The sequence below is a fragment of the Centrocercus urophasianus genome, unplaced genomic scaffold (assembly GCF_019232065.1).
Source record: "Centrocercus urophasianus isolate 14NV4802_14NV808 unplaced genomic scaffold, USGS_Curo_1.0 seq_37, whole genome shotgun sequence".
NCBI lineage: Eukaryota > Metazoa > Chordata > Aves > Galliformes > Phasianidae > Centrocercus > Centrocercus urophasianus.
The window spans coordinates 5,599,127-5,611,035 of record NW_024884944.1 but is presented as its reverse complement, the minus strand read 5'-3'; the positions used below and the strand labels follow the sequence as shown (position 1 = coordinate 5,611,035).

Below are 11,909 nucleotides of genomic sequence, written 5' to 3'. Positions count from 1 at the left end.
ATTAGAAGCTGGCGGCAGTTCCGCGCGGCGGAGCGGAGCCGCACCGCGACCTTCGGCAGCGCGGGATGCCGCGCGCGGCGGAACGGAGCGGGGGTGGGGCGCGGGGAGCGGCGTCCAATGGGAAAGGCGGAGGGGGGCGGGACTTCCGCGCTAGGTAGGGCGGCTGGGGTCGCTCGCGGCCGCCGGTTCTTGGCAGGGCTCGGTGCTGCTGCCTCCTCCGCTCCGCTCGGGCCGGCGTTCCTGGGAGCGCGGCGCGATGGCGGTCGGCGGGTACGGGCGGTACCGGGCGGTCATCTTCACAGCCATGTTCGTCGGGTACACGCTGTACTACTTCAACCGCAAAACCTTCTCGTTCGTCATGCCCGCCGTCATGGCCGAGGTGCCGCTAGACAAAGACGACCTGGGTGAGTGCGGCCGGGCGGGGAGCTGCGGGCCGGGCTGCGGGAGCGCCGCGCTGACACCGCGCTGACACCGCGCCGCGCCGCCGCAGGTCTGATCACCAGCAGCCAGTCCGCCGCGTACGCCGTCAGCAAGTTCGTGAGCGGCGTGCTGTCCGACCGGCTGTCCGCGCGCTGGCTGTTCGCCGCCGGGCTGCTGCTCGTCGGGATCGTCAACGTGCTGTTCTCGTGGAGCGGCTCCGTCGGTGCCTTCGCCGCGCTGTGGTTCCTGAACGGGCTGGCGCAGGGGCTGGGCTGGCCGCCGTGCGGGAAGGTGCTGCGGAAGGTGAGCGTTCGGGATCCAAAAGCCCGGGAAACGGGGCGAGCGGCCGCGGCGTCCGGCTCCGAGCGGAGCAGCCGGGCGGAGGGGAGCCGTCGGAGCGGGCTGTGCGCCGCTGTGAGCTCTGCGAGCCATCCGCGCCGCGCGTTCTGAAGGCGTTCGCGAGCGGAGCTTGCAGCCGTTCTCGTGTGGCCGACAGCCGAATGGCTCCGAGCGCACCTTTCAGTGAGGAGCTGATGGTTAAGCCCAGCGCTTGATCACAGAATTGCTGGGGTTGGGAGGGAATCTCCGAAGATCGCCCGCCCCCCGACCGGCAGGTGCCCAGGTGGGCTTCCAGATGGGTCTTCAGTATCTCGGGAGCAGGAGACTCCCACAGCTCTCCGGGCGGCCTGTTCCAGGGCTCCGTCACTCTGACAGTGAAGTTCTTCCTTGTGTTAGTGTGGATCTTAACGCGGCAACGAGTCCTAAAGATCCCCCAGCTCTCCCCTTACTGCTCACAGTGCAGTGCCAGCGTTTCCAGGAGGAGCAGCTCCTACCCAGTGAGTACACAGAGCTGCACGCTCACAGATTTGCCTTTCCCATCCCATGGCTCAGTTTCATCGTCTTTAAATGGAAATAGTCCTGAGCTGGCTCACAGTACAAACACCTGTCAAGCTCCTGTGACTGACACTGGCGTAACATTTGGAGCTTCCTACACGACCCAGATCGAGAGGAGAGGCTCCCGCTTCAACTGGACTTGTAGAGCTGTACTCGGGTTGCCCAGAACACTCAGACTGGAGTTATATTGAGGTTTTTCAGGTACAACACTGCATTCTTCTTTCACATCCCTTACACCATTTTTCTTGTTGTTGCACAGTGGTTTGAGCCTTCCCAGTTTGGGACTTGGTGGGCAATCCTGTCTACAAGCATGAACTTGGCTGGAGGCTTAGGCCCCATTGTGGCTGCTCTCGTGTCTCTGAACTACGACTGGCGCATGACTTTGTCCTTCTCTGGCTTCATCTGCGTGATTGTCTCTTTTGTTTGCCTTGTCCTGATTAAAAATGAGCCAGCGGATGTTGGGCTGCCCAACATTGACCAAGGAACCAAGAAAGGGAAGAAAGGTGAGCGATAGATTCAGCTGTAAGTGAGCAGAGTGTGAGATGCTGCTGTGCCTTCTGTGTGTTCAGGTACAGATGTGTCACCCTCAGTGGGCAGAGCTCTCAGTCCTTTCTTCTTCCTGAAACTGCTGCTCAGGAGGATATGTTTAAGGGAATGCTTTCAGCAGCTTTATTCTGCTAAGTGCCAAGCTGTTGTGTTTTACTTTAAAATCATACATATATGTATATATATGTGTGTGTGCTTTATTTTATAGGTATGTATATGAAATAATATGGCTTATAGCTGAAACACACACACACGTATAAAAATCATACACCAAGCTACATGCAGGTGGAGGCTGGTATTTCTGAGGCTGTGGAAGCGACATGCAGAGGGAGGGCCTGGCCATCACTGCAGTTCTGTTCCTCAGTCCACCAGCCCATGAATGTTGTTGCTTCATCCCCCAGTCCATATTATTTCCTCATACTGAATACCACCCTGCTTTCACGGGACCTTGGTTTTTATGGATTGTGAGCAGAGCCTTCCAGGGGGTAATGGAGAGGAAAAAGTGCAGCAGCAGGAAATGGCTCCTTAAGCTTTTCTCCCCTGTTGCAGAGGACAGGCAGCTCTCCCCTCACCCCTCCACAGTTCTCCTGACCCCTGCCTTGTGGTGGACTCTGCTCAGTGTTTTCTGTTCTAACTAGGACATCTGGTTAGTAAATGTTTGTTCAAAGTACTGAGTGTGATGCTTCTCTGAAAGCAGAAGAGGTAGAGGAGAATTGCAACATAAGTTTGCTGCTGAATTTTAAAGGCCAGTGGAAACTCATCCATCACCTGCACTGTCCTGTGATGCATGTGCTGCTGGACTGCCTCTCTTAGTGTAAGAAAGCAGTGTTGCTTCCTTGGGGTGTTCTTTGGGGAGAACACGTCTGCAGGGTGTGACTGATGCAAAGACCAAGGTACAGCCTGAAAGTCAGCGTCTCTGGATGAATATCTTCCCTGTGAGGGTGTCCTTATGCAGAAATGCTCTTCTGACAGCTTTTCGTGCTGCCCCTGAGTTGCTGTGGTTCTGTGGCAGTGCTCAAGCAGGAGTAACACTGATCCTGATCTTTCTTATAGGTTCCCCCAGTGACAACAGCACTTTGGCAGAGCTGCTCCTCTCGCCCTATCTTTGGGTGCTCTCTACAGGCTACCTGGTGGTGTTTGGTGTGAAAACCTGCTGTACTGACTGGGGACAGCTCTTCCTGATCCAGGAGAGGGGACAATCCATGCTTGTGGGTAAGATGCAAAGCCGCGCTTTTAGATGTTGTGTGTGTGTCTTTGAGAGGTGTTCAGAGAGCTCAGCTGGGAACAGCAAGAGAACCCAGACACACCTGGCTGCTTTGATGCACACAGGTATTGAAATAAGTTGCTGACACAGTTACTGCATGTGCTGAGTGCCTCAGTGCTGTTCTGTGCCCTCCTGGCAGACTGTGGTGTTCCTGCACAGCTGGAGGATCTCATCCAGCAGTGCTGCTCGAAGCTTGCAGTAAACTGGCAGCACTGAGCTTGGTCTAAAGCACATCAACCACAGCTGACAGACTGTTGTTTCCTTGGCTCTGATCTAGGTAGTTCCTACATGAGTGCCTTGGAGATCGGGGGCCTGGTGGGAAGCATTGCTGCTGGATACCTTTCTGACAGAGCAGTAGCAAAAGTAAGTATGCAGGTGTGCATGCTAGCTGTGTGCTAGCACGGCTTCAATGTGAGCTGCTTCTGAATTTTGTTTGTGGCTTCTTTGGGGAGTGCTTCAGGGTATATTTTTTTCTTCCTGTAATACCTGCATCGGTGCACACAGACATACACTTTCCTTGTGCACACATTTATGTTGTTCTGGAGATTCAGGATGCCCAGGACGTGTAGGCAGAGCACAGCTGCTTTGTGCTAGAAAATTCTCAGTTTCATGTCTCTTTCTTCCTTCCCAAGCTCTTCTGGATGCAGCTGTGTCTAAATGACCCTGCTTTGAAATGGGACTCCTAAAAACCAGACCATTCCTGGTTTAACCCCTCTCTTTCCCTTCACACAGAGGTAGTTTGGAGGCACACAGCCCATCTCAGCAGCATAACAGAGGTGCTAACTGGGTGCAGTCAGGCTGGTGTTGCCTCTGCAGGACACAGCTGCAAGAAATAGGCCCGTTCCCAGTTCTGCTTTGTGCTTTCCGAATTTCCATGTTGAAACAGATGCGATGTGGTTGTTGATAATTAGTTTTTTTTCCAGCCAGAAGACAACTAAAACCCAACTCACCGGGTTCTTCTTCAAAGGAAGCCAGAAGTCTTGCTAAAAGCTGTGCTTCTGATGCACCACTCATGTTTCTGACAGGGCTGTGAGGATGGCATTCGTCACTATGAATAAAAGCTGGAAGGAATCCTTGCAGGCTCTCACCCTTGTTTTTCCTGGCTGTGTCACAGGTCGGTCTGTCAAACTACGGGAACCCTCGGCACGCGCTGCTCCTTTCCATGATGGCAGGGATGTGTGTCTCCATGTTCCTCTTCCGGGTAACAGTCACAGGCAACTCTCCCAAGGTAATCCATGCTCAAGCAGTTGGGCAGCAGTTAAGTGCAGGGTGTGGGGGTAGGAGGGGAGCCTTGAGGGGTGCCTTGAGGGGAGCCACGCAAACACAGTGGGATGGCAGGGTTAGGTGTTGTGTTTGAAGGCTGACCAAGTGAAAACGGTTCCACTGGTGGCAATGGAGGAGAGGTGTAAACCAAGAGAAAATGTAAAAATTCCTTTTGGTGGAGAGTAACTTCAGGCAGTTTTTGTCAATGTAATGTCATTACGTTATGCTATGAGAAGAGCTGCCCATGCAGAGAAATGTAGGGCACTTCTGCTGACAGCTGATCAGCAAGGAGTTTGGTGCAGCCTTTGATAAATGCAGCTTTGAAGCTTCAGTGTGAAAACTGACCCGAGTCTGTAGTCCTAGGTGCAGGATGCTGCCTAGCAATGAAATGATGGATGTGTTGATGTTTTGCAATAGGTGTCTGTCATGTTCAGTGATTCTCAGCATTAAAGATAGCTGGCAGTTTTTTCTAAGCATAAACCTGACTTGAATCTGACACTGCTAAATAACTGAAATGTATATTTTCTCCATCTTGCTCTTTTCTTCTTCAGGAAAATCACTTCTGGACTGTAGCCTTCCAACCTCTAGCTGATCTTACAGGCCTAAAAGAACACGAGGTTTCTGCCTTGCATTTCTTTCTCCCTCTGCCCGTTTCTGCTTTCACTGATCTGCTTTTTTCCAATCCTGCAAGGTTGGTTAGCACTACAGACCTTAGAACCAGGGCATTCAGAAGATTACTGTAAGTTTCGTAAAAGAAACCTTTTCTTACAACCATTTGATAACACTAACTGACTGTAAAAAGTCTGAATCCAGAACTCTCAAGTTTCATATAAGAAGTTCTGAGGATATTTGCTCATGGGGTGAAATTTAGTTACTTAAGGGGGTTTGAGTGTGCTCAGAAGGAATGATCCTTCTCCTGCAGGTGCTCTTCTGTGTAACTTTGGCAAGTTCTTTCCTGATTCTATACGATGGTGCTTACTCCCTCCTGAGCATCTTGAAACAGTGTGTGTTGTTCATAAGGCATGCTGTGATCTGGAGGCTGGACAGTTACTTACCCTTTGTTGTCTTTCCATAAGTGATTAGAAAGAACTACCTGCTTCAGAATGTTTCTGTGTATGCTAACACCAAACTGAAAATGTTGAGCTTTTGTTGCTGTTTTGCTACTGTTGTTTCTGTTTAGTGACAGCAAAGTTATTAGCTAGTCTTTCTCCCTATCTGATCCATTGCTTGCATCTGAACTGAGAATGGCTTTTTTAGTCAAGTGTCCCTGGAATCATTTTTAGAGATGATCTGAGTTGCAGTTCTCTGTCATTTCACAGGCCTGTTACCCATGCCCATCTATGTTCTGGTTCTTCCTTACAGAATGGGGCATGTCGTGTGCACACAGCTTAGAGGCTGACCTGCAGGACAGTGGGAAGCTCGCCCTTGCTGACTGATGTGTAGGAGATGCAGCTGGGTTGTTGTTTGAGGCTTGAGCTCTTCTGTCTGCAGATTAAGGAATCAGTGCCAGCCAGAAAATGTCTAAGCCTCTTCCTCGTACTGTGCACCTATGTAGCTGCTGACTTGGCAGTGGCAAAACACAAAGATCTTGTTTGTTTTGACAGCTGTGGATCCTGACTTTGGGAGCCGTGTTTGGGTTTTCCTCATATGGGCCCATCGCCCTGTTTGGGGTTATAGCCAACGAAAGTGCCCCTGCCAACCTCTGTGGCACCTCCCATGCCATTGTGGCTCTGATGGCCAATGGTGAGTAATGTCCATTCCCCCCTTCCCAGAAACTGACTCATGTTGTTGGTGAGGTATGGCATGACCCCTCAGTGCCAAGTTAGTGATCACAGGAAGACATCTAACAAGCAGACATGTGAGCTGGAAGTCCCAGAGACATTTTCTGGTGTATGTGACAGGTTTTTGTCACGTGCTTTAAGCTCAAACAATACCTAAAACAAAAAGTTAGAAAGCAGAATCGCCAGGTGAAAGTGAGAAGTTCAAGTGTTGCTAGCTTTCTGTTTGTTTTCATTACAGTTGGGGGATTTCTGGCTGGACTGCCCTTCAGTACCATTGCCAAGCACTACAGCTGGGCCACAGCCTTCTGGGTGGCTGAAATCACCTGTGCTGTGAGCACTGTGGCTTTCTTCTTACTGAGGAACATCCGCACCAAGATGGGGCGGATTCCCAGGAAAGCTGACTGAGGATAAACTGCTTGGTGAAAAGGATGCTCCTGCACTGACACGAATGAATGATACTTGTTTTTTATTTAACTGGCCTAAGAGTGAGTTTACCTGTTGCTGCAACCTAGATAAAAATCTCAATTTCTCATTCATTTTCACGTGCCTGAAGACACAAAGTTCCTGCTACTGATGGCTTTTTCCCTTGAGATGTGATAATTCAGCTAGTTTACACGTGCAGTGATTTTACTGTACCTCCTTTTTACAGCACTATTGGTAAAGCAAGCAGGTCTCACAGCCTGAGGTACTAAGCTAAAAGTGCTGTAAAATAACTGGCTTCAGGTGCTGTCACATTTCATTTTGTCCTTGTTGTTGTTCTCGGCCATTAACTGTCATTTGACCTCATTGTTAGGAGCACTGATTTGCACCTTTGCTGTGTTCATTCATCTCTTGCAGCTGCTGTAAATGCAGCTGTCTTAGTTGACTTAGGCCAGAGCTCCCTGCTATCTCTGCCCTTGACCTCTGACAGAACAGTGAATAATGATTATTACGGTACAGCTCCACAACTGATTTGAGAGCAGTGTTGCTTTAGCTTTACCCTGGATTGGTTTTTATAGAGCAGCGTTATGTTCTGGACAAGCGGAACATTGATGTGCTGTGAGGTGGCTCTGCACAGCCACTTAGAAATAGGCAGGTTTCCAAGAAAACTCTCAGCACTTCAGGGAAAAGCATTTACAGAAGCTCCTTCTGTTAACTGATTGTGCCCAGTGTGACTCCTGTTTATGATGTTAATGATTTGCAAGGTAGGCAGCTGCTGCCAGCTCGGCTCGCAGCGCACACTGCAGAGCAGCTAGGATAGCTGAGAGCAGGTATTGCAACAGCAGTTGCCTCGGGCACACATCTTCTGCAGCTAAGTTTTATGTAAGCTAGTATTTCTAGCATTGGGTTGCATTTTGTCATTAAAAGATGTATGATCTAGAACGTTTTCAGCCCCAAACTGCATTTCTTACAGCTCTGGTCTGTCTCAGAGAAAACCTGAGCAGGGCTACTGCTGACTGTGGGCAGCACTGCTCACTCTAACCCAACACTCTTGGCAATAACTGGACTCAGGTTTCTGGTCATGGTTTCGTTGAATATCCTCATGCTTTCCCCAGAGGGATTTATTGCTTTTGGATCCTGGAAGAGGAGAGTTCAACTCATGAGGAATCACAGGTACTTAACTGAGCAGCTTGGTTGCAAGAGCAGATGGTCAGCCTTAATTAAAATAATGAAAGTAAAGGACATTTTGTACTTAATTATATCTTGTACTATCTGTGAAATAAAACTGGAGCAGTGTCTTTAGGGTTCTGGTTGTCTTGAGGAGATTGGTGAAAGCAGAACTGTCCAAAACCCCTTTTCCTCATGAGGTGGTATTGGTGTAAATAGGCCTTCCCAAGAGAAAACAAGACAGAAAACGACATCCACCTCTCTAAGGAATGTTTATTATTTCTACACAGAAACCCTTTGTAAAATTATAAATTAGAGCTATACAGAAAAAATTCTTATATACAGTCGTGAAAGGAAACAACTGCAGTAGAGCTACGCTGTGTCTTCCACTGTTCACTCACAGGTCTAGGAGCTACAACACCAGAAAAAGCTTCTGTAGCCCAGAAGTAAAGAGCAGTAATAAATCTGTTTAAGGTCAATTTTACATGAGAAGAGCAGAACGCAGTATCCTGGGAGATAGGAAACATGTTTTCAGACTATGAGGTCTCTGCTGTGGTGAAGAGAGCTCTGGGACACAGCTGCCAGGGAAGAAAAAGGCCCTGCTCTCCATGGAGAGGAGACCACGCAATAGGCAACTCATTTTCTATGATCCAGGTCCGAATGGTCCAGCTTTCTCAGCTGCTTCCAAAGCAAGCTTCAAGTTCTGATCAAACAATTCACATCTGAAATTGAGAAAATCAGAAGAGGATGGATGGCTTTACTTATAGAAAGGCCAAGGCAGACAGCACCTCTACAGTGCCTGGCTGTGCATCCTTCGAGGAGAGATTCTGTAACTTGAGAGCAATCTGCTGTCAACCTTGGACTGGCTGTCAGCTAAGAAGAAAGCTTCTCATAGGGGCTTTAACAGTATGTTAGGACTGCAGGGATCACACCAAGGAGAAGCAACTCCCATTTCTTTAATAGTGCAGCACTGGAAGAAGCACTGCCATGTAGAATCAGAAATGTTATGAGTTGGAAGGGACTTCTAAAGGTCATGTGGACCAACTCCCCTGCATACCTGCAGCAGTCACTGTTTTCCCTCTTCTATCATCTCCGTATCTGGGCTGTGCCAGCACTTGTTACTGCACAGGCACAAAGCAAAGCAGGGCTGAGGCTGCTTTCTTACTAGTAGGCTTCTCCCTTACCTGATGGGCATCTCCAGAGAGTAGAAAGGATTCTTCAGGGCAAAATCAGAGTAAATCTCATAGATCTTACGGAGCAGAGCATCTATCCCTGCCTGTCTGGGGTCAGCGAGCACCACAAATTTAATCCCTGGAACCACAAAGAGGAGCATGAGGAGAGCTGAGCCCCTGGCAGCCCTGCAGAGCAGAGCAGGCCGGGCAGTACCTGTCAGCGTCTGGAAGCAGTGCAGCTTGAAAGTGTCGGTCTCCAGCATCTCGATGCCCGAGCTGCCCACCTCCGGGGAGAGCTGCGAGCCGATAGCGAACAGCCTGCAAGGAAACGGCCCTGAGTCCCCGGCCCCGCCGCCCCCATCCCCCTCCCCACCCCGGCCCCGCCGCCCGCCGCCCCCAGCTCACGAGTGGAACATGGAGGCCAACATCAGCTTCTCGTTGGAGGAGAGGCGGTGGCGGCCGAAGCGGATGGACACGGGGTAGTTGGCAGGGTTGCTCAGGAACTCCAGCACATCCTTGCCGTCGGCCGTCAGGCGCCCGTTGACCTCGGCGCCGTTGATGGCGAGCACGGCGTGGCCAACTGCGGGGACAGCGCGGCGTCAGCGGGGCCCGGCGCGGCCCGGCGCCCCCCCCGCCCGGCGCGCACCGCGGATGCCGTCGCGCTGCCCGAAGGCCACAACGACGCGTTCGTCGCGCGGGCGCAGGACCAGGTCCAGCGGGAAGCTGAACGTCTTCTCGGTGTCGCTGCGCGGCGCGTAGTGATCCAGCTGGTAGATGAGGCCGCCCGCCTTGTTCACCACGTACACGCTGAAGATCGCCATGGCGCCGCCCGCCCGCGGAAGTGGCGTTGTCGAGTTTGCCGGCGGAAGTGACGTCACGGCACCCGCCCTCCCCCGCGGGGTCTTCCGGCTGCCGCGCGTGCGGAGCTTCCTTTCTCGGCGGACATCTTGGGAGCAGCAGGAGCCGCAGCATGGTGAGCGCGGGGCCGGGTGCGGGCGGCGGGGGGTCGGAGCGAGCGGCGGGGCGCCGGCGCCTTCCCTCATCGTTCCGTCCCTTCTTCCGTCTCGCAGCCGCCCAAAGACGATAAGAAGAAGAAGGACGCCGGCAAGTCCGCCAAGAAGGACAAGGATCCGGTCAACAAGTCGGGCGGAAAGGCCAAGAAAAAGGTGGGAGCCTGCGGGGGAGAGCGGGGCCGCCGGCCTTACCCACACACCGCCCGAGCCGGGCTCTGGCTGCGCGCTGTGGGTGCCGTCGTGCTGTGGGAGCCGCTGTATGAGCGGAGAATCGCAGAGCGCAGAGTTCAGTCTGAGTAACCCCGCGCTTTGCTCCTGTGTGCCTCGTTTGTTCTGTTTGAGGGGCGAGACGGAACCAGCTGAGGGTGGTGCGTAGGACGTGCAGAAAGACCGAGGCCAGTCTTTAGAGATTGCTTAGAAGATGGATTAACGGTTGGTTTCTCCCTTTTTGAGTAGAAGTGGTCCAAGGGGAAAGTGAGAGACAAGTTGAACAACCTTGTGCTGTTTGACAAGGCCACCTACGACAAGCTGTGCAAAGAGGTGCCCAACTACAAACTCATCACGCCAGCGGTGGTCTCAGAGAGACTGAAGATTCGAGGCTCTCTGGCCAGGGCTGCTCTGCAGGAACTGCTCGGTAAAGGTAAGCCTTCAAAACTCTGGAAGAACACCAGGCTGCTGGAATTGAGGATTTTCACCACTACTTTACACCATTATGTGCTGCACCTGAAGTACACAATTCAGCATGTTTTCAAAAGTTGCTGCCTTCATCTGTATTTCGAAGGCTCAGATGCATTTAGTAGTAATGCTGTGCTAAGAAAATGCTGTTAAAATAGGTTGTAACACAGCCACTCCTGGTCTTGAACAAAAGCCTCCGTGTGTGTGTGTGCTCAGTCATTATCCCTGCTAACACCGATTCCATTCTTTCCGTGGAAACAGTCTTTAATCTGTAACGTTAAGTATCATGAACCCTAGGGGTATTTGCTGTTGGACATCTTTTGGCTCACTGCATTAAAATGACAGCACAATATCCTTGGTATCATGCAGTAGATGTGCACTCAAACCACCTCTTTCACAGGTTTGATCAAACTGGTGTCGAAGCACCGAGCCCAAGTGATCTACACCAGAAACACAAAAGGTGGAGATGCCCCTGCTGCAGGGGAGGACGCGTAGGAAGGTGAGACAGCAGTGTTTGTGTACTGGGTTTCACCACATCCAAGGCTAGCAAACAGCTGCACGCAGCAGCAGGAAGCATGTGATGAGTGATTCCATGTTGCTCGGGGTTGGTCACTTCTCCAGTCTGTTCAGAGGCTGTTACTTGCACTCTTAACGTGGAATTTCTGGAAACATCAGCCCTCGGGATTAGAAGAATTTGCTGTTTTGTCTGCATTGCCCTTTGGATGGGGAAGGCAGCAGCATCTCTCCCACCACTGTGGGCTGTAGATCATGCATCCTTGCTGCCAAAGCATGCTGTCACTGATTGCCCTTGTTTAAGCAGAGACTCCCAGTAATTTGCTTTGAGCTGCTGGTCTGATTTGGGACTTCTTGCTTTGCAGGTTCTCCAGCGACCTCCTCAGCAACGTCTTATACAAATGCATACAATAAAATTATTGAAATAATTACTTCCCTTCTTTTTCAAAAATGTGTATGTTTCATTATTCATGTGTTACTGAGGGTAGATTCTGGTATAAATTGGGGTTTAGCTTGTTACATCAGCCACTTCTTGACAGGTTTTCTCTTTTTTGGGTTTTATAAAGCACTGCAAATGCAGCATAAAGTTTCCCACAATAAAAGAATGCTTAACAGCAGTAGCTGCTATGGTTAATGTGAGACACTAAAACTGAATGTAAGAGGAAAACAGAAGCCTCTTCCTTGCATAGGGTAGGAGATTTTGATTGTTTGTTCCAACTTCTTCTAACCAGCCATGCCCCTTTGTTTCTTCACAAGGAAACAAGATTGATCAGGGCAGGGT

General features: G+C 50.9%; 3 protein-coding genes across 4 annotated transcripts; 2 read left to right on the top strand and 1 right to left on the bottom strand.

The window, feature by feature from the left end:
* The first annotated feature begins 210 nt into the window (after nt 1-210).
* On the top strand, nt 211-7,886 carry SLC37A4 (solute carrier family 37 member 4). Of its 2 annotated transcripts, XM_042832105.1 has the most exons (9): nt 211-404; nt 491-723; nt 1,574-1,817; nt 2,914-3,072; nt 3,402-3,487; nt 4,239-4,352; nt 4,939-5,004; nt 5,992-6,130; nt 6,407-7,886. In XM_042832105.1, exons 1-9 carry the CDS (start codon nt 257-259, stop codon nt 6,571-6,573), a joined length of 1,356 nt encoding a protein of 451 aa, XP_042688039.1. In that variant the 5' UTR covers nt 211-256; the 3' UTR covers nt 6,574-7,886. The 2 variants fall into 2 exon arrangements, with proteins under 2 accessions (XP_042688039.1, XP_042688038.1); XM_042832104.1 differs by lacking the exon at nt 4,939-5,004.
* Nucleotides 7,887-8,010: 124 nt separating this feature from the next.
* On the bottom strand, nt 8,011-9,781 carry TRAPPC4 (trafficking protein particle complex subunit 4). Its single transcript, XM_042832106.1, has 5 exons — nt 9,574-9,781; nt 9,333-9,507; nt 9,142-9,245; nt 8,940-9,066; nt 8,011-8,477 (listed from the first exon to the last, which is right to left on the bottom strand). The coding sequence occupies exons 1-5, from the start codon at nt 9,746-9,748 to the stop codon at nt 8,399-8,401; spliced, it is 660 nt and encodes a 219-aa protein (XP_042688040.1). The 5' UTR covers nt 9,749-9,781; the 3' UTR covers nt 8,011-8,398.
* Nucleotides 9,782-9,824: 43 nt separating this feature from the next.
* Nucleotides 9,825-11,559, top strand: RPS25 (ribosomal protein S25). Its single transcript, XM_042832038.1, has 5 exons — nt 9,825-9,900; nt 9,998-10,093; nt 10,397-10,580; nt 11,016-11,114; nt 11,494-11,559. The coding sequence occupies exons 1-4, from the start codon at nt 9,898-9,900 to the stop codon at nt 11,108-11,110; spliced, it is 378 nt and encodes a 125-aa protein (XP_042687972.1). The 5' UTR covers nt 9,825-9,897; the 3' UTR covers nt 11,111-11,114; nt 11,494-11,559.
* The last annotated feature ends 350 nt before the right edge of the window (nt 11,560-11,909 follow it).